General features: G+C 36.7%; 3 protein-coding genes across 3 annotated transcripts; 1 reads left to right on the top strand and 2 right to left on the bottom strand.

The window, feature by feature from the left end:
• Positions 1-1,808: 1,808 nt before the first annotated feature.
• LOC104883291 (uncharacterized) lies at positions 1,809-2,711 on the bottom strand. Its single transcript, XM_010667778.2, has 2 exons — positions 2,513-2,711; positions 1,809-2,419 (listed from the first exon to the last, which is right to left on the bottom strand). Exons 1-2 carry the CDS (start codon positions 2,709-2,711, stop codon positions 1,809-1,811), a joined length of 810 nt encoding a protein of 269 aa, XP_010666080.2.
• An 11,394-nt stretch (positions 2,712-14,105) lies between these two features.
• On the top strand, positions 14,106-16,685 carry LOC104883284 (hypothetical protein). The gene is made up of 3 exons (XM_010667773.4): positions 14,106-14,298; positions 14,604-14,725; positions 16,327-16,685. Exons 1-3 carry the CDS (start codon positions 14,159-14,161, stop codon positions 16,332-16,334), a joined length of 270 nt encoding a protein of 89 aa, XP_010666075.2. The 5' UTR covers positions 14,106-14,158; the 3' UTR covers positions 16,335-16,685.
• Positions 16,686-17,903: 1,218 nt separating this feature from the next.
• Positions 17,904-20,405, bottom strand: LOC104883285 (hypothetical protein). Its single transcript, XM_010667774.4, has 2 exons — positions 19,925-20,405; positions 17,904-18,231 (listed from the first exon to the last, which is right to left on the bottom strand). Exons 1-2 carry the CDS (start codon positions 20,247-20,249, stop codon positions 18,041-18,043), a joined length of 516 nt encoding a protein of 171 aa, XP_010666076.2. The 5' UTR covers positions 20,250-20,405; the 3' UTR covers positions 17,904-18,040.
• Between the last annotated feature and the right edge of the window lie 4,541 nt (positions 20,406-24,946).

The raw sequence follows: 24,946 nt of genomic DNA, 5'->3' as shown, positions 1-24,946 counted from the left end.
AAAAACTATTTTTATGGTACAGACGAAAAATGACATAAACCACGAAAATGAAACTGATTATAATTATAGCTACACATTTTCTTTTTTATGGAGATGTTATGTATGGACAACTTTTCTTGAATTTTTTATGAAAATACATTTTTGGTGATGAATAACAACTTGATTAAAAAAAATCGTATACACACATTGTTTCCTAAGAGTCTCCCCATTAGAGTTGACTATTTTAGGTAGGGCGATTTAAAGTTGGGAACCTATTAGGACTTCCTCATTTGAAAATCACTCCGGAAATTTAAAAAAATTGGTAAGAAGAAACAAGGAGAAAGTTACTAGATGATTGAGGAAATAATAAAAAAAAAAATCACAAAACTTTCAACTTTACCTTGCTAGCTCAATGACGCACTTCCTTCTTGCAAATTTTTCTACCTTTTTTGTGATTTTCTTAATCTTTAAGTGAGTTTCTAAGTTTACTTAATTACTAACATAAACTCTTTTTTGTTTGGTGTTTTTTATTTTGATGAACTTCTTTACTTACTAATGACTTTCTAATTTTTCTTTCTTTTTTCTTGAATGTGATTTTTAGAGAAAGGAAGTAGAGAAGATGAGAGTATAGAGAGAAGTTGTGAAATTAAGTTGATTTTAGCTCAACTTCCTTACTTACTAATTATGACTTTTGCTTAGATGAAAAAATTAAGGAGGAGAAGAGTAGAAGAGAGAGAAGTTGTGAAGTTGAGTGGTTTTTAGCTCACCTTCTTTACTTACTAATTATGAATTTTCCTTAGATGGAAAAATTAAGGAGGAGAAGAGTAGTAAGAGTGAAGTTGTGAAGTTGAATTGTTTTTAGCTCAACTTGGTTTTGAAGTAAAAGGAGGGTATTTATAGAGAAATGAGGGAGATGAACTAGGATTTCAAATAAGTAGAAAATCATATTTTAAACCCAAATAATATGATTTTCTTCATCCTTAATCACCCTAATAACATTACTCTAATGACCTCACCCTAATGACACCATCACATTTCTTTGAAAACACAAATATTCTTATTCTTTTTGAATTTTCTATAAATAAAGCAAAATCAAATTTTTAGAAAATATTTTTATTCTTTACACCCTAATGCGTAAAACAATGCATCGAAAAACGTGCAAAATAAAACTGATCATAACACTGCACCAAATGCATGAGCCTGCGCTAGGCATGGCGCCATGCACTAGGCGCAGGCTACGCATCTGGCGCAGGGCATTTATGTGCGTTGGGCGCACAATCATGCATCTGGCGCATGATCGTGTGCATGGTGCACACTTGAATTTTTCGGAAAAATCTGGATTCTCCCTTCTTACACATGGATCAGCAATAGGATAGATAATACCTGCATCAAGTAGTTCCATCACTTCTTTCTCAACCACTTCCTGCATGTTTGGATTTAGTCTCCTTTATGGTTGAATGCACGGCTTATGATCATCCTCAAGGTGTATCCTGTGCATACAAAAATTGGGTCGTATACCCTTCAAATCATCAATACTGTACCCGATATCCTTCTTATGATTTTTCAAAATAGCCAGAAGTTAGGAGAGTTGGCTTTGATCGAGTGCAGCACTGACGAATACAGGATTTAACTCATGCTCGTCTAAAAACACATACATCAAGTGAGATAGGAGAGGTTTAAGTTCGGGTTTCTTTACCTCAATATTGCACGCAGATTGAACTAACCTCTTTACCTTGTGACACTCACGAAGATCAAACTCTTCGCTTGCTAGAGCCTTTTCAATAGCATCTACCTCATTGCTCCAAATATTGTCATCACATGTGGAAGAATCAAGACAAAGTAACGCCTCCAAGGGATCTCCATAGAGAGCTTGGGTCATTTATATCATGGCAAATTACATCAACCACATCAATACTATAACATTTTCCCTCTAGCATAGGACTTTCCAAAGCGATGCTCAGATTAAAGGTGACCTCATCATCTCTTATACATAATGTAAGGTTACCATTTTTCACATCAATTACTGCACATGCAGTATGAAGGAATGGCCTACCCAAATTAATTGGAATTCGTGTATCTTCCTCCATGTCAAGCACAACAAAATCAACGGGAGTAAAAAGTTTGCCTACCCTAGCAGGCATATCCTCTAGAATACTTAGGAGGTATTTAACCGAATGGTTAACCATTTCCAGAGTAATATTGGAAACTTTTAGACTTCTCATGTTTAATTTTGAGGAAACAGATAATGGCATAACACTCACAGTAGCACTCAAATCACGCAATACTTTATCAATGAATAGTCTGCCAATGTGACATGGAATAGTGAAACTACCAAGATCTTTTAATTTTGGTGGATACTTATTTTGTGAAAAGGCACTACATTCCTCAGTAAATGCAACTGTCTCCACCTCATTAAAAACCCTTTTTCTAGTCAAGATATCTTTCATGAATTTTGTATAAGCAGGCACTTGAGTAAGTAATTATGTGAAAAGGACAGTTACCTGAAGATTCTTGATAACTTCCAAAAACTTACCAAATTGTTGGTCCAACTTACTCTTGAATTGACGATTTGAAAAAGGAATTTTGATAGGAGGAACCTCAATAACAAACTTTTTGGCTTCATTTGTCTCTCCATGTTCATTCGCTTGCTTAGAGTTCTCCTTGTTAGTTTCAGATTCATCTCGGACCCATTCCCCATCGTTTCTCACACTCACGGTATCATCAGTAGGCATGGTGGTCCATTATAATGAGAACCACTGCGGAGAGTGATGGCATTTGCCGTGTTTGTTGGTTGAACATATTGTGCTGGAAGAGCACCTTGTTGTCGAGTAGAGTTCGAAGTAGCCAACTGTGCCAACTAGTTCTCTAAGATCTTGCTGTGAGCTAAAATGGACTCAATATGTTCCTTGTCAGTTTAGAAGCACTGAATTGGGGTTTATCAGGGACAACGCTACGAACTTCGGGAATAGAATGGGATCTTCGTAAAGTTGATAATTATGAGTGTTACGACGAATTTGATTGGGAGGTCCAATGGCAAAAATAAGGAGATTCATTAGCTCGTTATTTAATAGGAATTGGTGAAATGGCCGAATCCATAAAAATTATTCAACAAGCTCTAGAAGGAATTTCAGTGGGTCCCTATGAGAAGAAATCCGACACTTTAATAGAAAAAAAATATATTGAATGGAATGATTTTGAATATCGATTCATTAGTAAAAAGCCATCTCCGGCTTTAGAATTGTCGAAACAAGAACTTTATGTATGTCTTTTTGCATCTACAGCATCATGTTTCTCATCTCAACCATCATGGGATTGGCAAGATATACTTGTTGAGATGGATTGAATGGTGGTCTAGAGAAACCAGGAGGATGTTGAAAAGGTTGTTGGTACTATGTTCGGTTCAATTTTTGTGCCTGTGGTTGTGGTGTAGGAGATGTAAGACATTAGTGTTCTTGTATGACAAATTCGGATGATTTCTCAATCCTAAATTGTATGTGTTGGAGTATGGGTTGTTCAACTGCTATGATTGGAAGTGTAACAGCCCGCTCTTCCGAGCTGCTAGCGGAAACACACTCAGCAACCATAAGATGGAATACAAATCTTAATTAATAAATTCGCAGCGGAAAAATATCCTTAAATACACCAAGAACTGAACTAAAATTTCCAAAATATTATACAACGAAATATAAATAACTATTCTCAAATCAGCTATCTAAAATACAAGCTTAATCCTTAAGCCACTATGAAACCTTCATCTTGCTCCACTTCGAATTCCGAGCCCCGAATATAAAACCTGCAAATTCAGAGAAGAAATACAAAACAAACAAAATTCCAAAATGAGTGGAAAACTCGTAACATTTACTTCAGTCCGTTATAAACATTTTATTTTTCAAATCATTTTCATCTCGTTACAACGCTGGCATAGATCACTCTCTTAAACAAATCAATGGCAAGTACGGGCTTTGGACAAAGGACAAACACTACCTCCAAGGTTCGTTATGGAGCCCAGCAGTACAACCCCCAATATTCGTTATGGAGTGTAGCCGACCGTTTCAGGTCAAAAAGTAACCATCCTCCACCCATACCTTGCCCACTTCGTATTTTCAGTTCATAAACTAAGCCAGCAAAACAGTTGCGTATTCATATTCATATTCATCAAATAACATTTCCAGAATCAACTCATAACATCACATTAATAACTATGGCCATAGTACGAACATAAGTATTACAAAAACAGAACAAATAAAGATCCACACACACATGGGCATGAGTAAATGATTTTACTGAACCTAAAAGTTACCTCATACGCAGAACCATTTTGTAGCTCCGACATATAAAGACTTTGAGAATTCCACAACTCCATCAACTCTCTTGAACTCCTAACAATCCTTAACCTCAATAACAAATAAAACTAATTACTAAAACCATTGTCACAAAATCTCAATAAAAGAAACTAATCTAATCAACCTTTCTTAAAACAACGTACTACACCGATCAAACTAAATCCAAGAATAAAACCTAAGGAAATCCATTTTATAACTCTTAAACTTAACATCAAACACACGACTCCAATATCAACACAACAACAACAACATAACAACTCCACCAACACCACCACAACAGAATAACAACAACAACAACATCAACCATACCAACACAGCAACAACACCACCACCTCCACCACCAACAATAAAAAAACAACTAATAATTACTACTCCAATAATTTAATACAACAACAACAACAACAATCAGTAGCAAGAACAACAAATAACAACTTGGGGCTTGGAATTATGAAAAAAAGTGTCTGAATTAAAAATGAATAAGTAAGGTTACCTCCGCTCAACGTGAGCAGCAAAGAATAGAGGGATGAAGGAGGAGTTTCGAAGCTTCGGTACCCAGCGGTGGAGCACTGACGAACTCCACGAACAAAGCAGCAGCAACAAAACAGCCACAACGACACCAGCCGCGGTGGTCGCAGAACAGAGGGGAGAGAGAAGTCAGCAACAACAAAAGGATGGAGGATGAGACACACGAGCAACAATAATAGTCCCAGCAGCGGTGGCACAACCACTACGAACCGACTTGAAGATTGAGCGGCAACACCACTACAAACAACAACAGCGACGAAACAGAGGAGGAGAGAGAAAACGAGAACATCAACGGCGCCGGCAAGGGGGAAACTCTGACGAGCCTGGAAGAATCGCCGGCGACGCACAGGCGAAGGTGAGCGAGAGAGTTTCACGGGTCTGGGGTTTTCGGGTTTCCTCAATTGGGGTTTGGGGTTTTCTTCAGTTTTGGGCTTTTGGGGATTAGAAGACACGGGGAGAGAGAGAAGTAATTGGGGTGGGTTTGGGGTTTCACTAAACCGACAACAAGAAGGGATGAGAGCCCGACTTCGGTTTCCTAATCGGGTTAATACAAATCCACAAATTGCTAACTAAACGCGATATATAAAATAATATAATAATAACTCCATACAAAATTAATATAACGAATATATTACAACAAGACAAATAAAAATAACACTCCACAACTCAAATGAAAATAAGAATTTTGGGAACATAATTAACTTAATAAATATATTTAACGTTTAAATAATTGCGCTTAAAAACAGGGCTATTACATACTACCACCCTTATTTAAAGTTTCATCCTCGAAACTTGAAAATAATAATTTAAATAGAATCAAAATCTCAAACTCGTAAGATATCAGTCATCCAAACCTTAATTCTACCATCAGCTTCTGTATATCCACTTCAACTAAATATCAAAATTGAGGAGCAAAGAAAACAAAAGGGGAAAAATTTTCGGCATAGGAATCCTGTCATCTCATTTGCAGAGATCTAGTTTGAAAATCATTTACTTAACCAAATCATTGAATTTTCTCAACACATAAAATAGACAATACAAGGCATTGAAATCATATAGCACACGCATAAGCGCAACAATCATAAACTTAACCTTCAACATTCCTAATTCCTGAGCATCAATTCTCAACCACTAATAATTCCAAATTGATTTCAGACTATCCCAAGAATCTTTTACCCTTGCTGGGGAGACAACTAGGCATACGGTCGCAAGATTGCTCTGATACCATCTTGTAACAGCCCGCTCTTCCGAGCTGCTAGCAGAAACACACTCAACAACCATAAGATGGAATACAAATCTTAATTAATAAAATCGCAGCGGAAAAATATCTTAAATACACAAGAACTGGACTAAAATTCCCAAAATATTATACAACGAAATATAAATAACTATTCTCAAATCAGCTATCTAAAATACAAGTTTAATCCTTAAGCCACTATGACACCTTAATCTTGCTCCACTTCGAATTCCGAGCTCTGAATATCAAACCTGCAAATTCAGAGAAGAAATACAAAACAAACAAAATTCCAAAATGAGTGGAAAACTCGTAATCTTTACTTCGGCCCGTTATAAACATTTTATTTTTCAAATCATTTTCATCTCGTTACAACGCTGGCATAGATCACTCTCTTAAGCAAATCAATGGCAAGTACGGGCTTTGGACAAAGGACAAACACTACCTCCAAGGTTCGTTATGGAGCCCAGCAATACTACCCCCAATGTTCGTTATGGAGCGTAGCCGATCGTTTCAGGTCAAAAAGTAACCATCCTCCACCCATACCTTACCCACTTCGTATTTTCAGTTCATAAACTTAGCCAGCAAAACAGTTGCATATTTATATTCATATTCATCAAATAACATTTCCAGAATCAACTCATAACATCACATTCATAACTATGGCCCTAGTACGAACATAAGTATTATAAAAACATAACAGAGATCCATACACACATGGGTATGAGTAAATGATTTTACTGAACATAAAAGTTACCTCATACGCAGAACCATTCTGTAGCTCTGACATATAAAGACTTTGAGAATTCCACAACTCCATGAACTCCCTTGAACTCCTAACAATCCTTAACCTCAATAACAAATAAAACTAATTACTAAAACCATTGTCACAAAATCTCAATAAAAGAAACTAATCTAATCAACCTTTCTTAAAACAACGTACTACACCGATCAAACTAAATCCCAGAATAAAACCTAAGGAAATCCATTTTATAACTCTTAAACTTAACATCAAACACACGACTCCAATATCAACACAACAACAACAACATAACAACTCCACCAACACCACCACAATAGAACAACAACAACAACATCAACCATACCAACAAAGCAACAACACCACCACCTCCACCACCAACAATAAAACAACAACTAATAATTACTACTCCAATAATTTAATACAACAACAATACAACAACGACAACAACAATCAGTAGCAAGAACAACAAAAAACAACTTGGGGCTTGGCATTATGAAAAAAAGTGTCTGAATTAAAAATGAATAAGTAAGATTACCTCCGCTCAACGTGAGCAGCAAAGAATAGAGGGATGGAGGAGGAGTTTCGAAGCTTCGGTACCCAGCGGTGGAGCACCGACAAACTCCACGAACAAAGCAGCAGCAACAAAACAGCCACAACGACACCAGCCGCGGTGGTCGCAGAACAGAGGAGGAGAGAAGTCAACAACAACAAAAGGATGGAGGATAAGACACACGAGCAACAATAACAGTCCCAGCAGCGATGGCACAACCACTACGAACCGACTTGAAGATTGAGCGGCAGCACGGCTTAAAACAACAACAACAGCAACGAAACAGAGGAGGAGAGAGAAAACGAGAACATCAACGGCGCCGGCAAGGGGGAAACTCCGACGAGCCTGGAAGAATCGCCGGCGACGCGCAGGCGAAGGCGAGCGAGAGAGTTTCACGGGTCTGGGGTTTTTGGGTTTCCTCAATTGGGGTTTGGGATTTTTCAGTTTTGAGGTTTTGGGGATTAGAAGACACAGGGAGAGAGAGAAGTAATTGGGGTGGGTTTGGGGTTTCATTAAACCGACAACAAGAAGGGATGAGAGCCCGACTTCGGTTTCCTAATCGGCTAAATACAAATCCACAATTTGCTAACTAAACGCGATATATAAAATAATATAATAATAACTCCATAAAAAAATTAATATAACGAATATATTACAACAAGACAAATAAAAATAACACTTCACAACTCAAATGAATATAAGAATTTTGGGAACATAATTAACTTAATAAATATATTTAACGTTTAAATAATTGCGCTTAAAAACAGGGATATTACAGGAAGGCATTATCTTGTTCGAGTGAACTCCAACACTCCTGTGACCAATGTCCAACTATAGCCCAATAATCACACAAGATGTCAGATGTATTACCAAAAGCATCAACACTCGCAGGAGAGGAAAGTTGCATATTATCGAGCTTATTATTGATGGCATTCATCTGTGCAGCCAATAGGGATATAGAATCAATCTCATGCTTGCCTCCCTTGGTAGCTATTCCTCGAGGGTTGCCATATTGAGAGTTATGGATAGTAATCTCCTCGATTAAGTCATGTACGGCATCAATTTCTAGTTTCATGAATCTCTCGCGTTTGCTGCAAAGTCAATAATAAGTCTTGACTCATTCCTCAAACCATTTTAAAATCACTGAAATAGGAACCATTTTTGTAGACCATGATGGGGACATTCTTTCTAGAGGTCCTCGAATCTTTCCCAAGCCTCATGTAAAGAATCGTTGTTACCTTGGGTGAAATTTGTGGCCTGACTACACAACCTAGCAGTTTTCTCTAAAGGGTAGTACTTCTTGTATAAAGCTAAGGCCAATGTCTTCCAGTCTATGATCCCAAGAGTGGCTCGATTAATCCCATTGTACCACATCTTTGCTTTATCTCAAAGTGAAAATGGGTAAAGAATCTCCCGAATTTGATCTTGTGTTACTTCCTGCTGCTTGACAGTAGAACAATATTGGCAGAAGTCCTGATAATGTAGATTAGAGTCTTCATTAGTTCCACAACCAAATTGTTTCCTTTCAATCTTGTTCAGCAATGCAGGTTTGATCTCAAAATTAACATCTTCGATTTCGGGCATTTGATTACTCTTGGGAAGTTCAGCCAAGGAGGGGTGGGAAAAGTCAGTAAGTCTCCGGGCCATCATTGATTCTATTGGAGTAGTAGAAACAATACATCTAGAATCAGAATTAAAATCCAAGGGTTTCTCTCCCCTGAATTATCTCGCAACTGTCTGAAGAAATTCTTTAGTCTATGAGAGGATCTTTCAATTTCAGGATAAAATGGGAAGCCACCAGAACTCAAGCTCCTACGCATAGACGAACTAAAGAACAAACAATTAAGAGATTTTATCCCAAAGAACAAGTGTTCTCTAAGACGTGAATATATAATCTAGACTCTAAAACAATTAAAGAAAATGGAACAAAACCATTCTCCCCTGCAGCAACACCAAAATTTGACAGGCTAAAGTCATATCACCTAATTGAAAGTAATATTAAAGTCCTCTAACAAATAGTAGCCAGGGAAGTAGGGTCGAATCCACAAGGAAAACAGTCTTATTTTCCTAATTGTCGATCGAATCTAGATTATAGGATACGAGTGTTTGTTTGTAATTATACTAAACTAGACAATAATTATATCAAGAATATCAATACTAAAAAACCTTATGATGTAGGTTCACTAATGAACAATATTCCAGGATGAAACACAACAATCAATATTGAATATCACAGTCAAACAGGTTAATTTGCTCTCTCGAGTCGAAATTAATTATAGAATGATATTAGAAGGCTCTCGCAATTTATTAATACCAACTCTACCTATTGAAACTACCCTTAATATCAAGGTTATACCTCTCGGCGCATAACCTAATATTAAAATACTATAACAATCAAATCTGGCAAATCGGATTGAATAGAGATAATACATTCAATAGGAATAAACAAACATCATCAAAAATCAATACTTATAGACATCCCTTCATAAATGTTCATGGATCCCCTTAACCCTAGAAATAAACTACTTGATCATAATTTGGGAAAACATACTCATGATGAATTAATAATCAAGGATTGAATAAGAATAAAAAGAGAAGAAAATAAATATCAATTGCAGAACCAATCTTACAAAATCAAAGCTTCTGTTAAAAGTTCAATGTAAATTAGGAAAAAGTAATACTAGGGTTCTTGAGTAATGAAAATTGTGCTTTGAAAACTAAAGACAGAAATTATAATGAGAAAAACATAGTGTTTCCAACCTAAAAGGATAAGTATTTATATAAAAATAAGATTCAGCACAACACGCGCTTCAGATTCCTTAAAAATATCCCTGACCGACCAACCCGGGCGGAATAAGCCCGATTGGGCGGTTGTCAAGTGCCATAATCGCTCGCTACGCCCGACCGGGTGGTCTTTAACTCTTCTTTTACAAATGAAATCGTCTCGCCCGACCAACTTGTTGGGCGGATGTTGCCCGATTGGGCCCGCAAGGAAGCTTTGCTTGCTCTCTTTTCAAGCTCAAAATGTGGCTAAGTCAAGTCGCCCGACCGGGATATCATCAGGTCTATGACGCCAAATTCCAATCTTCAAAGTGTCATAAATTTTGCGTTATTTGTCGAAATTAAGCAAGTGACTACTGGTCGGAAAGCTATTGAATTGTAGAATCTAACTCAAGTAAAATGATCGTGCTCCCAAAAGTACATCATCTCTTGTAATGGTATAAATGAGTAGGAAATGCACCAAAACATGCTAATTTCTACAATAATCAGCCTGAAACTACAAACACAATACAGGGAGCACATTAGTACTCAAAATGGCTCCAAAGAGCGCAACTAAGACCAATAATCAATGAGGGATGGCGGTGAAAACTCTACATAAAATAGACATATCAGTTCTACGATATACAAAATCATAGCTAAATTATTAGCTAACCGCCTTAAAATTGTTTTAGGGAAAATAATCCATCCACTTCAAGGAGCTTTTGTTCCGAAAAGTTTAATTCAGGATAATATATTGGTAGCTCATGAAGTCTTTCATTCTTTTAAGAATAAATCTGGTAAGTAAGGTCGATTGCTATCAAGCTTAATATGGAAAAAGCGTATGATCGCTTAGAATGGAATTTTATCAATGTTATGCTTGAGAAGATGCGCTTTGATAAGAACTAGATTCATTGGATTAAGTTATGTATTGCTTCCGTTTCTTTTCCTGTTTTAGTCACTGGTATTTCAAGTGACAGATTTTTTCCATCTCGTGGAATCAGACAAGGGGCCGGGACCCGCTATCGCCTTATCTTTTTATTCTAAGTGCAGAGTTTCTGGCTAAGGAAATCTATGCCCGTGCCATGAGTAGTGATAAATTACTAGAAGTTAAATTAGGTAGATCTGGGATCAAAATTTCCTTTTTGACTTTTGCTAATGATACCATATTATTTGCTAAAGCTACTAATAAAAGTTGTGAAATTATTAAGTCAGTGCTCGATAAATATTATGCTATGTTCGGGGCAGCTTGTTAATTTTAATAGTCCTCTTTTTAGTGCACAAAAAATAATCCTGATGAGGTTATTGTTAGATTTAGTTCTATTTTACATATGAATAGTTCGTTTTCCTTGGGCAGCTATTTGGGGTGTCCTATTAGTGATTCGAGGGTCACCAAGAATACGTTTGAAAAAGTGGTTTAGTCTTTTAAGGCTCAATTGACGAGATGGAAGGCTAATTCTATTTCTCAAGCTGGTAGAACAGACTTAATTCAGGCCAATTTGTCTACTAAAGCTAACTTCCAAATGCATAGTTTCTTGTTGCCGGCTTCGGTTCATAATTTGATTTTGTTGGGATAGGATCTGTGCCCTTAAGAAGTATGGTGGTTTGGGTTTTCCCAAAGCTCGTGTTAATAATGTAGCTCTCCAAATGAAACTAATATGGAAATCTGTTAAGAATCCTAGAAATTTGTGGGTTAATCTTGTTTCTAAAAAGTATTTAAAAAATTATTCTGTTTTAGATTACACCCCTTCTAGTAATTTCTCTTGGCAATGGAAAAAGCTAATGTCCATTAGAGATGTCTTCAAAAAAGGTCTTATGTGGATTGTCAATTCGGGAGATTCTATTTCTTTTTGGGATGATAATTGGGTTTTTCTTATCCTATTTCGTGTGTTTTCTCCCAGGTTGTTGGGATGGAAAATATTAAGGTCAATCGGCCTATTAATGATGCTAGATAATGGGACAAGGTTTTATTGGAGGATCTAGTTCCTTCGAATATTATTAATGCCATTATTGGGATGTTTCTTCCAACTGCTTTGGAAGATGATGTTCTTGTCTTGGGACTTACTCCGGATGGTGAATATTCGGTTAACTCCAATGCTTTATTGGTTCAAGGATTAGCTATTGACCCTTAACTCCGGTTTCTTTTAGTTGGCTTTGGAAAGTTGTTGTTCCTCCTAAAATTAAAAATTCTTTTTGGAAAATTTGTCAAGATGGGTTGCCTGCAAAGGTTAGGCTCCAAAAAAAAGTTATGTCTTTCTTTCTTAGGAATGTTGTTTTTGTAATCATCATTCTGAAGATGCGAATCATTTGTTCTTTCATTGTCCTTTCCTACAAGATGTTTTCCAAGCTCTCCATGATTTTTTTGGGTGGAGTTTATTTCCTGTTGGTCCCTTTTTCGATGATGTTGTTGAGAATCTTAATTATTTTAGATCAGTTTGCTCCTCTGCTGCTTTAGTCAATTTTTCTATTATTTGGTGGTTTGTTTGGTTTCAACGTAATAGAGTTATTTTCCTAGAGGATTTTACCTCTGTGGTTGGGGTAGCATATTATATTTCCAATTTTGCTACATATTGGGAGGCATCGCGTAGCAGTGAAGAGGTTTGTGATGTTGTGTCGGGTGGGCAGATCCCTCCTCAGTTCTCTAGTGCATTGGTTTCGTGGTCCCCTCCGGCTGAGGGGAGGTTCAAGCTTATTTTTGATGGGTTGAAGTTAGAGAATGGTCAAGTTTCTTTTGATTTTGTTATTCGGAATAATTTGTGGCAGCTTTGTCTAGTCGGGGTTATGGCTATTTCTTCAGATTACTCTATTCTTAAGGTAGAGGCTTAGGGCTTCGAGAAGGTTTGCGAAAGGCTCTTTCCACAAGAATTATTTTCTTGTTGTTGAAGGGGACAATTTGGTGGTTATTAATGCTATTAGGTAGAGTTGGAAGGTTCCTTGGGTTATTCAGTCTTTGGTAGTGGACTATCTTGCGGATCTAAAGATGTTTATAGAGGTTTCCATCAATAATTGTTCTCGAAAAGCTAATCAAGCGACGAATTTTATAGCTCATAGGGGTCATTATGCTTCTTCTTTTGTGTACTTGCTCTCTTCTAATGATGTTGTTTTTTCTTCCATCATGCAAAAGGATGTTGTAGGTTGGTCTCATTTTAGGAGCCATGCCTAGTTTGTTTCTCCTTTAAAAAAAAAGCATGCTCAATATCTGCTCATTCCACCACATTCTGAACAAACAAAATTATTCACTAATTCTTGTCCATCAATCACTGTAAATTTTGGTAGAAATTTCCGACAAAGCCTTGCTAAAAGTAACTGAAGAGTGTTAGAAGAGTTAAAGAATGGAGACAGGAGAGTAAGAGAAACAATGGGCAACTTTTATCAAAATAGTAGGCGACACTTGGAGATTTTAAGACGACAAATAACTATTCACATAATCTATGACTCGAACCAAGGATGTCTTGACCTAGTGGTTAAGATTGAGATGCTGTGAACGATATGTTACAGGTTCAAATCCCCCTCCCTTTCTTTTAGAGGTGATCATGGGCCGGGCCACGGTCAAAAAATTTTGCCCATTGGTCGGGCCGGGCCTGAATTCGGGCCGATTTTTTTGTCCAAAGCCCGCTATTTCGGGCCTAAATTAGCGGGCTTTGCGGGCTAAAACAGGCCGGGCCAAAAAATAGACTAAAAAGTCGTTTTTGGCTTGCACAAAGCCTGCCCAAAACCAAAAAAATAGGACCGGGCCGGGCTCGGGGCCCAAAAATTCTGCCCAAAACCCGGCCCAAAAATGGGCCGGACCCACGAGCCGAGCCAAAATGATTACCTTTACCTTCTTTGTACTTTATATTGCTTTCGTGGCTCATATAGATCAAAAATAAAACATAATATATGACTCAGAAAAAATAGCCAAAGTTGAAGGACCTTGATGCAATTTCCAATATGTCAGGGTTTAAGCTGCCTCCAATTCCCAAATCTCAAATCTCAATTCTCAATTTCTCATAAACCTTTGTTGGAAAATGGCCACCATCAGTACCGCAAGGTCCATTTGTCGATCATCTCCCTTTCAGAGCCTCGCCACTAAATTAATTTCCGGTGTCAAATCTTCTCGCTCCGTCCCCAGATCTGCAAATAACGCTCTTTCTCGTCGCATCTTCAGGTAATCCCTATTTTCTGACAGATATATTGAATCAAATGTTGCACCTTTAATCCATAATCGGAATCGATTTTTCCTTGATTTTAGGAGACAGAAATAAGATTGAAAGAAAATTTGGAAAAATTCAATGTTACTTTTGAGTTTTGAACAATCAAATTCTAAAGGATGTCCATATTTTTATTCTATGTTAGTATTAAAAAACTATAGCATTTTATTCAGTTCCTTGAGAATGCAATCATAGATATGGAAAGTTCAGGGGAACAAACAAAAATAAAAGATATATTTGAAAATTTTGGGGTACTGTGTAGGTGTCCGGCTGAACTGAGTGTTTGTTTGGAGACAATGCAGCCTTTTCACACGGCAACTGCTTCTGCGTTGATGACTTCCATGCTTTCGACCTCGTGTCCTTGCCATGGTTGGGTTTCAGATGGTATAAATGTCTGATTATTTGATGATTTTCTTTTGTAGAATCATGGTTTTGATTATTTGATATGGATTTTGATGTTTTGATGTCATTATTAGGGTTCTACTGTTGAATGCACTATCAAAGTTTTGATTTGGCTTTAGATATTTGAATAGAAATAATTATTTCTTGATTAGAGTAAATCTATTTTAGATGATTTGAGAATTGATAAATCTGAAGAATGCTGTAAGCAGATGTTCTGGGCACTATTAGGGAAATGTCAATGGATACCATATTCTAATCTTTACTCTTTGTGGGCGCGTTGCAGCGTTAAACCCAATTTATATGAGTTCGATTTATGTTTGTGGGGTTAGTTTGCTTGAATGTACAACAACTATGAAAATCATTGAAGTCCATTAAATTCTCTTACTTCCTCCGTTTCAATTTAGTTGTGACACTTTCTATTTTAGGAAATTTCAATTTAGTTGTGACATTTTCATTTTGGTTAATAAATCTTTGTATCTCTCTCCTATCATCATGGACCTTTTCTTTTCTCTCTCTCTCCTCTAAATATTGCCTAGGAGTCCGTGATTTTAAAAGTGTCACAACTAAATTGAAATGGAAGAAGTATCTTTTTGCTCTTTTAGTGGTTTGAGCTGGTATAAATTTAGTTGGGTCGAACTGGGATTGGCAACCTTTCTTGCTGGCAACTAAGCGTTCTATAACAAATTAAGGTAACCCACTTTTACTCCTCCCTCTCCGTATATTCAACAAAACGACACGTAGGATCAATCTCTGTATCATTACCAGTAGCATTTGAATATGCTCTGCTTTCTCACCTTAAATGCTTTCTTCACCTATTAGCCTATTACAAGATTGATTTATTTTGCCCTTTTTTGGAAGCACTTGGAGTTATAGATGTTTCACCAATTATTTTCATTCAACTTTGATACAACTTATTAAAGACATGGATAAAATTGAAATTGATTGACGGCAAATGGTTTGAGACTTTATATAATTAGAAGTAGATGAAGAGAATAAGATAGAGAATTTGAATGTTTCGAGGGGGGGGGGGGTCTGGTGCTTGTGGCTTCCTAGCTTGTTATAATTAAGGTTAGCCGGGATGAAACCTGAAGTATATTGAGACTATTTGATGGTGCTTTTACTCTGTAATTTTCTGTAAATTGTTCAGATCTGACACTGGTTAAGTTCTCTAAGTTCACTCTTATCATAGGGTAGGGTACATTCCTTGAAGATGATGGTGTCTCTAAAATTTTGTCATAGTTTATTTGGCCCAAATCACTCTTATGTGAGGACGCTTGATTGAAAGTCACCCCTAATTTATCTCCTCTAACTGAATTTACGACTTATTGACCAGATGCATTTTTAAAAGGCCAAGTCTGTGTGCGGCCTATGTTACTAGTGTCTCCGTGCTAACATCCATTGTAGAAGCATAAACTTGCTAGTATGTGAATTACTCATTATTTGGGGGTGGAGTTTCTTTTCATTTCCATTGTTGAATACTTCCATGTAGACTGTAGTTGTGTTTTGTGTAAAAGATGTTGCGATCATTTCTATTAGTATCTTGGAAGGTGCAAAAGCTCACATTTCAGATGTACAAACTGCAGACAAGTAATGACGAAGCATCAGAGAAGCAAAACATGATGCCACACAAGAATATAGCTAAATGGCGGCTCTATTCAAAATTCAGCGAAGAGGATTCCATGTGATGATAGCTAGAACTTGATATGAATCTCCTTGTAACCACATTTGAACTCCTAATTTCATTATGGTTTCAACTTTTTCTTCTATCTCAACTTTATGTAGGGCTCTATTTTTGCCCCTTTGACGCAAACAATGTATAGAAATCTTCTGTAGAGACAAGAGCGCTTAACTAGTTTCCTCAAAACCCTACGAGCGTTTGTTTTAGTCGCTTGTGTAGACAAATGATGGAATAACATGTGGCAGACAGCCCCATTATTTTCAATTTTTTAGCCCATAACTAGCTCAACACGACATAGTTTAAACCAAGTTGGACATGAAAAAAAATGCCTGGAAGGACAAGTTTTGGTATGTGGAGCCAAGTATTAGTTCTTTATGTGCATTTGGCAACAACTTTGTAGCTCATAACTCATAAAGGGTTGGAGGTTGCTAATTTAACTAGGAGAAATGATAAACATATAACTGATAGATATTTGCAAACATCTATCAGGGATAAATCTGTCAATGTATATGGGAACAAGTTGTCAGTCAAATAAAAAAGTGATCTCGAAAACCGCAAACTGTCAGTCAAACAAAAAAGTGATCTCGAAAATTACGAGCTGAAAAATAGTGTTCATTCTACTACAACTAGTGTTCGTGTAACTACAAATAGTTATATTTCCTGGAACCCACATCACCACCTTTTCAACCTTTTATTATTTGCTTATCCCTGATAGATGTTTGCAAATATCTATCAGTTATATGTTTATCATTTCTCATTTAACTAGTGCCTTGGAACATGTTTTGGTATGTGGAGCTAAGTATCGGTTCTTTATGTGCATTTGGTTATAACTTGTAGCTTATAATGGGTTGGAGGGTCACTAATTTTACTTGTTACCTAATACTCCCTTCGACCCGTCTCCCCTCAGCCCCCAATGTGCCACTTCAAAGCTTCGTTATGTTATATATTTATCTTTTTAGACCATGAAATTTGAATGGTACTATTAGGTGCAATGAAATTTAAATGGCTAAATAGCATTTGCAAGTAGATTTTCATGGACACATAATAAGGCTAAATCCGACTATAACTGAAAGAGACAATACGTACCAAGAATGTGCAAGAAATGATACCCTTACACAGTTACACCCTTCTTTTTCTGTTTTTTCTTACACTACGTAAAAATTACTTGAGATTGAGCAGCACAGGCCAGTAAAACCAGCCTGAGATTGACCAAACCCAAAGGCCTGCTTGGCCTGGCCAGGCCAGGTCCAAGCTTGGCCCTTTGATATCTTTATCCATCCTAAGCATAACTCAGACTGCTGACCGACCAAAAAAGGAGAAGGCTATACAATATCCCCGTTTTCTGAGAACTCAGAAAAGTCAGACTAAAGAATTCCAGACGGGTAAGTTATATTCATCTTGAGTATATTCTTGAGAAAAACCTGCACTCTGGAAGGTAAACATCAAAGAGCAAAACGCTATTCTATGAATAGAAGTATGACGAATACACAAAAGGCAATGCTTCTTCAATGATGATTTGCAGTTGAAACTCATGAAAGTTGCAAAGCAATAACAATATTAATTCACAAACCAAAAATTTTAAAACAAATTCACTTCAAGCTAGACCTAACAGCTTCCAATCATTCTTCGACAACATTCACCAACTCATATTCCACAAGGGAGAGATTGTTATCCTCCTTAACCTGAAAGCTTGCAGGTTCAGTGACCTCAACACGACCCCACTTGTCAACTGCAAGCCTCATTGAACTCTTGAACATGTCAATCTTTGCATTACGCAGGATTACTGTAGCATCAGGCTTCATCAGATCAACTGCAAGAGCAAAAGAGTTCATCAGAGTAAGTTCGTTGGAGACACAACAAAAGAAACAGAAAACCACTTGAATGCAACAAAAATATATCTTCATTTCTCAAACTGCAACAGAGAATAGAGATATGAGGAGAAGCAATTCAGCTTATTTTATCAAATTAAATTACATATGATGTAATCTATAAAGATCCCAGTATTTTAACAAAACTGTAGCAAAACATTACTCTTAAAAGTTCCAATTCAGCTTTCTCTCTCATCCCTATTTTGTATCATTGATGTTCCATATATAACCCCTTTATAAATAGCAAGACTTAACTTGCTGATAATCCATAAGTTTCCAGTTCAATAGAGCAGCTATCATTTCTAATTCATTCTTATATTTTTCTGGAAACCAGCACTTCTACATAACTCCGTATTTCTTCAAGTTATTATAGGGTATCTTCCTTCATCTATATTCTCTTAAATGGACCTCACATGTTTCTCATCCAGCCTTGATAGTACTGCAGTATAATTTGGTTCAGCCAGTTACAATCATATTTGATCAGGTCACAATTGGGTCTATGTTGAATAGGTGATACTACCTCTGGTTTTTATTTAGTTCTATCCATTTCTCTTTGTACATTTTCCAATGTACAACTTCGCATGCCAACAATATCTTTAATTATATATACAAGTAAATATAGTAAAAAGATGATATTTTGAAACTACATATTGAATGAAAATTTCCACAAAATGACCGACTCTAATCGAAACCATTCGATGCTCACAATAAACATTCGACCAGTATCATTAATGCTTAGAGGGTGTTTGGTATGAAAACTTTCGATGTAGGAAATGGATTCACATAAGCGTTTCCATTTCTAATTGTTTGGTATGAGTGTTAAGTAACAAATACCGTTACCGGAGGGAAATGTAATCCCCCCATTTGTTACCCTTATCAAACTAGTGGAAACAAATCACGTTTCCTTCCTCAATCATAAACCCCTCAATTATTTCCATTCCACTAGGATACCAAACAACTATTACAGGTAACGGTTATTATTTCCATTTCTCCTCCTTATCAAAATCCTTTCCATTCCGTTTTCATTAATATTACCAAACACCCCCTTAGTTATAACTCAACACTCCCGTTTTTAGCTTCTTATATACTAACCTAAGGAATAATTCTCCTTAAAACAAAGGCAAACAGACATGAAGTCGTTTTCTCCTACAAATCTTTCCACAGTTCATATCTACACAAAACAACGAGTTCAATATCACAGAAACAATGGAAAAGAATCAATTATAAGGGGATGGAAAGGATCTTGTTACTCCTCAAATTTGGAGAGTACATTTTGGGGGTTTGGGTTACCTCAAGTAAGGGTAATGGTTAACCCAAACCAAACAAGGAGTAATGGATTTAGATTATTGAATCCGTTTCCAGGCCCTAAAGAAGCTCAGCCAAACAAGGCCTAAGTAAAATTCCGGTATCGTACAGCAACAACAATTAGGTACGATAACGTTAATCACAAAAGCAGATAATCATCACAAAAACCAAGCATCTCTGTTTTAATCCTCGCTCAAATTTCAAATTTAATAGCATCTCTGTTTTAATCCTCGCTCAAATTTCAAATTTAACACATCCAAGATTTCATTACATAACAAAACAAAACAATCAGATGCAAAATCAGAAACACACGGAGAGAGAGAGGAATACTTTGTTCGTTACGAGCAGTGAAGACGATGACACCAGTCTCATCACCAACAACACATTCAGCGATGCGAGTAGGGCGAGGGTTAAGAGAGGCAGAAGGAGCCGATCTTCCTTTATTTAATACAGTTTTGGAGCTCACAACCTTTACAGTCAAAGTATGGCCGGAAGTACCAGGTTTTAGTTGATCAACCTTAACGAACACAGGCTTTCTCTTCGCTGTTGTTGTTGTTGTTGTTGTTGTTGTTGCTGCTGCTGCTGTTGTTGCTGTTGTTGTTGCTGCTGGAGTTGAAGTGACGGGAGATGAAGTTGCAGGAGTTGACGACGCCATTGATGCGTTTGGAGAGAGACAAAGAAGGGGAGCTTAAACCCTAACCCTAGAAAATGGGGGGAGAAGAAGAAAAGAGGAAAGAGAGAGTAATTGGGTGAAAGTGAAACCCTAGAAAATGGAAATGATGGAAAATAGGGAGGAGGGGGGATGGGCCCACAGCCCCACAGTATGTGAGAGACGTGCGTGGGTGTTTCATGTTTGTTGTGGAGATTAGAAATTGTCCGCAACTACTAGTCTCCCATGTTTAGGTCCAGCAAACCCAGCCCGTTGGAAATACTTTGTCCTAGAGTGATCGTGGCAAGGTATCGGGCTTTAGTAAAAAAAAAACCTGTTTCGGACCAAAGTCGCGGGCCAATGCCCGTTAGTTCGAGCTGGGTCTAGTGGGCTTTTCGGGCTATGTTATATCTGTGTCGAAATTTAGCCTTTTCAAATTTAGATTGTCCGTGGCCCGTAATCTTTTGCCCACAAAATCAGACGGGTCAGGCCCGACCATGGGCCAAAAAATTATTCCCAAAACCCGTCCTTTTTCGAGACGGGTCGGGTTCACCTTGATCACCTCTATTTTGTCCATTATGGAACGAGTGGAACACTTTTTTTTTTACAATTTGTAAAGTTGGCATAACACTTTATTTTTGGTTCAAGGGTTCTCTTTGCACATTTCTCCAGTTATGATATCCAAATATTTGTTTGGCCCAATAATAAAAAAGAATCACTTGTATATTATTTCATTATTTGTTGTTAAGTTAAAAAAACAAGAGTAATTTTTAAAATGTGATTGGATCGATAGATTCCACCTTCGGATTTTCAAATTTAGTATTTCAAAGAAAAGTTATTGTTCTCATATATTATGGAATCTGAATAAGTAAATTTTCAATATTATCGTTTCATCACTCTGTGCAAAATTATAAGTTTCTGATTTGAAAGATTAGGTTCTGATAGTTTCTTGTTGAAAAGGAATGAATCTTTGTGAGAAAGTTTGGCTCTATACTCCAAAAAGTCTTAAGCAATGCTTACTTTAAGTGAGAAGACTAGCTCTTAACTCCTAAAAATGAGGGTGATTTTAGAACTAGGAGATTGTCTTTCAAACTCTCTCAACTTGTTCAATTTTCTAGTAGTTTTATCTTCTCAAGGCTTTCACTCAAAATAATTGCATAGTACTAAATTTAACAGCTTGTTTTCACACTAACACTAAGGTAGACAATGTAATATCCCAAAAATTTAAACTTCTTAAATTAAATAATAATAATAATTAGTGGCTAAATTTTTTCCTTTAATCATAAGTTAAGATCAATTTTTTTGTTATTTTATGTCCAAGTAATGATAATATATATTATGTATGGCTAGAGTTGCTAATAATAACCAATTAATTACTACACAAAATTGTTGTTGAGTAAAAAGGAAAAGAAAAGAGAAAAGAAAAGAAAGGAAAAATAAAAAAAGGAAAAAGAAATAAAGATTTAAAGAAAATAAAAGAAAAATAAAAATAAAAGTAAATAACAAACATAGAATCAGTAACGTGGAGTTTTCTTCTCCATCTCATATTTTCTTCAAAACCCACCCATGAACTTCTAACTCAAAATGGATTTGTTGCACATAATCAAACTCATTTTCAAACAAAATTCATTACTCAAACCAAATTACCAATAACCCATTTTGTTCTCATTCAATTCATCAATCTAATTAGGTAAAAATTGGAACTCAACAATGGCTATAAATAGCCATGTTTACTTCCCTCAAACCACCATTCCATTGTCTTCGTCGAAAACCGCCACCCAAACCACCCTCAAATTCCTCTGTTTTTTGCAACTTTCTCTCTCCTCTGTTTTCTGTTCAGCCACCACAGCACCACCACCCTCCGACGACGACCCCCTGTGCGTAACCCACCGCGGCGCCAACCCAACCTATCCCCTTCTCCGTCGCTCAGCTTCTTCTCTCTCTCCTCTCGCCCAGTTTTTCTCTCTCTCTCATCTCCTCGTCGTGTCGCTGACCGCGCGCGCCGCCCCAGCACCACCAGCCTACCGCCGTGACGCCACCTTACGTTCTGCCTCGACTCGCCGTTCATTCGCCGGAGCTTCATCTGTCCTCGCTGGAGTCCTCTCTGTCGTGCCTCAATATTTGAATCAGTAGGTATGATGAACATAACACACATCACTCTTAATTCCCTTTATAGTTTACATGAGTTTAAGTCATGTTTAGTTTTAGACCTTGTATCCTATTATTTGGGCTGATTATTAAATCGGTAAATGAACAGACTATTTGGGCTTAGTGTTTTAGGATGACTTTACTAAATTAATAAATGAATGGAATATTGAGATGGTTAGTCAATTATATTCATGATCTAATAACACAAACATAATAAAGAACCCACTATATTTAATAATTGTGATTTGATTATATGAACTTAACTATGACTAATAAATAATGATTTGTTTTAATAATATATTTCATATAACTCTAACTAATATATCAACTAAAGAATAATGAAAGTTAAGTATAGATCACTTGTCAGATTCACGCAGGCACTTACATATATTACACGAATAAAATAGTTATATTACGAGGTCTATATTTATAAGTTATTAAGCTGGATTCATGAATCATGGGATTAATGGCTATTGTTTTGATTAAATAACGAATATGTTTAAAGGAGATCTTATGAACTTAATTATGACTAAATGATGATGTAGTATGTGATAACCCTAATATTATATTTCATATAATTATAACATATCAACTAAAGAATAATATTAGTTAAGTATAATTTATTTGTTAAATTTGTATATGTTAAGGTAGCAAAGAATTATATACTAATTAAACTACAAGAACGAAAGAGTTCTATTACGAGTTTTATAATTACAAGTCATTGAGTATATTCATGAACCATAAGATTAATGGCCACTATTTTAATTTATAAAATGACGAATAATATGTTTAAAGGGACCCTATGACTAATACAATAAAGTTTTGAATTAAAGGTTAATAAAACTATAACGTTTTGAAATTATAAAATATGAAAAGGTTATAATAAGACGTTCATATTACGAAGTCGTGAATTATAGCTTAGACGCTAAGTTGTTAAGTGGAAAGGGCGCCTACGACCTTTTATTAACCACCAAAGACGTTAATATATAAAACTCATAAATACCTCCTAAAATAGAAACGTGATGGAGATGGATCAGTAAACTCAAAATTCCGAATAAAATATTAATAAGTCTTCATTAATTCCTGAATTGATTATTAAATTAAAAAGGAAGAGATATTACAAGCCTTCCACTACGATCAAGGTTGTTAAGCAGGATTCCAGGTAACGTCTACTGCTAACACCCGCACTCCCCTTCCAACTACGTTTTATGGTGATTTTATATAATGTTTACGCTATGTTTTATATGGTGTGCGGGATATGAAATGTTTGGCTACGTTAATGATTTGATGATGTTATGAAATGACTTTATTATGATTTCTGAAAATTACTCAAAAGAAACGAAACATGATAAATGAAAGTGAAAGATGGTGAATGGCAGTACTATGTTCTCTAGGCTGTGCACGTGTCATTCTGTTATCTGGCGGCAACGCCACCTTCTGATGGGGGACAACATCCTCGGTGGCTTTGCCTGGCATTATATGCCACCTTCTGATGGGGGACAACGTCCTCGGTGGCACCCACATTATGGCATTATATGCCACCTTCTGATGGGGGACAACGTCCTCGGTGGCTTTGCCTGGCATTATATGCCACCTTCTGATGGGGGACAACGTCCCCGGTGGCACCCGAATTATGGCATTATATGCCACCTTTTGATGGGGGATGAATATCCTCGGTGGCTTTGCCTTCTGTTATGATGTCTGGCATTATATGCCACCTTCTGATGGGGGATGAATATCCTCGGTGGCTTTGCCTTCTGTTACGATGTCTGGCATTATATGCCACCTTCTGATGGAGGATGAATATCCTCGGTGGCTTTGCCTTCTGTTATGATCTATGATGTTATATCATTTATATGTCACCTTCTGATGGGGGATGAATATCCTCGGTGGCTATGCCTTCTCTGTACTTGCCAAGTAACCAAAGGAAGTTTTCTGATAATGAAACGTGATAATGGAGATAATATGAATGAAAATGACTTTTAAATTCCTGATTCAAAGTAGATGTTTACGAAATGATTTTACTATATTCTCTTCTCCCTGTTTGCAAATAAAATGAATTGAAATGAATTTACGTTGTTAGAGTAGTTGTTACTGAGCCTCGGCTCATGACGTTTTGTTTTTCTGTTTAAGGTATGCATACGAAGATGGGATGACGTAGCAGTGAGGATTAAATTACGTTAATTCATGACGGTTATGAAATCCAAGTTTATGATCACTAGATTACGTAGCATCAGCTATGCTTAAGCTATCTATATATATTTCTAGAATTACTACCACTATTATAGAAGTTTAGTGATGTGAAAGAATGTTGCCTTGTACTTTCCTGTGTGGAGAGTACGGCAGTGACGCACCGACTAAGCTAGGAAGGTCTTCCGCTGCTAATCTTTGTAATTAATTAACCTAATTGTGATGCTTAGAAGTCGGGGCGTTACAGACAATAACTGTACACTAGTGGAAAAAACCTTATCTATCACTTAGTAACAAAACCGCATCAAAAAATTAATTTAAAAAATGGGAAGGAAAGCTGGGAGGAAATTTGACGCGGTCCTCTT

The sequence above is a fragment of the Beta vulgaris genome, chromosome 9, assembly GCF_026745355.1.
Source record: "Beta vulgaris subsp. vulgaris cultivar EL10 chromosome 9, EL10.2, whole genome shotgun sequence".
In the NCBI taxonomy this organism is placed as follows: domain Eukaryota; kingdom Viridiplantae; phylum Streptophyta; class Magnoliopsida; order Caryophyllales; family Amaranthaceae; genus Beta; species Beta vulgaris.
Note: the sequence above shows the minus strand (reverse complement) of the source record. Positions and strands in the feature narration are given on the sequence as shown.

Excerpts from the sequence above, each read along its gene's own strand:
- LOC104883291 (XM_010667778.2), bottom strand. The coding sequence starts at position 2,711 with ATGCCTACTGATGATACCGTGAGTGTGAGAAACGATGGGGAATGGGTC. Across the intron at positions 2,420-2,512 it reads TAAGTTGGACCAACAATTTG|ATATCTTGACTAGAAAAAGG; the intron begins GTAAGTTTTTGG and ends AATTCATGAAAG.
- LOC104883284 (XM_010667773.4), top strand. The coding sequence starts at position 14,159 with ATGGCCACCATCAGTACCGCAAGGTCCATTTGTCGATCATCTCCCTTT. Across the intron at positions 14,299-14,603 it reads CTTTCTCGTCGCATCTTCAG|GTGTCCGGCTGAACTGAGTG; the intron begins GTAATCCCTATT and ends GGTACTGTGTAG.
- LOC104883285 (XM_010667774.4), bottom strand. The coding sequence starts at position 20,249 with ATGGCGTCGTCAACTCCTGCAACTTCATCTCCCGTCACTTCAACTCCA. Across the intron at positions 18,232-19,924 it reads CACTGCTCGTAACGAACAAA|TTGATCTGATGAAGCCTGAT; the intron begins GTATTCCTCTCT and ends TTGCTCTTGCAG.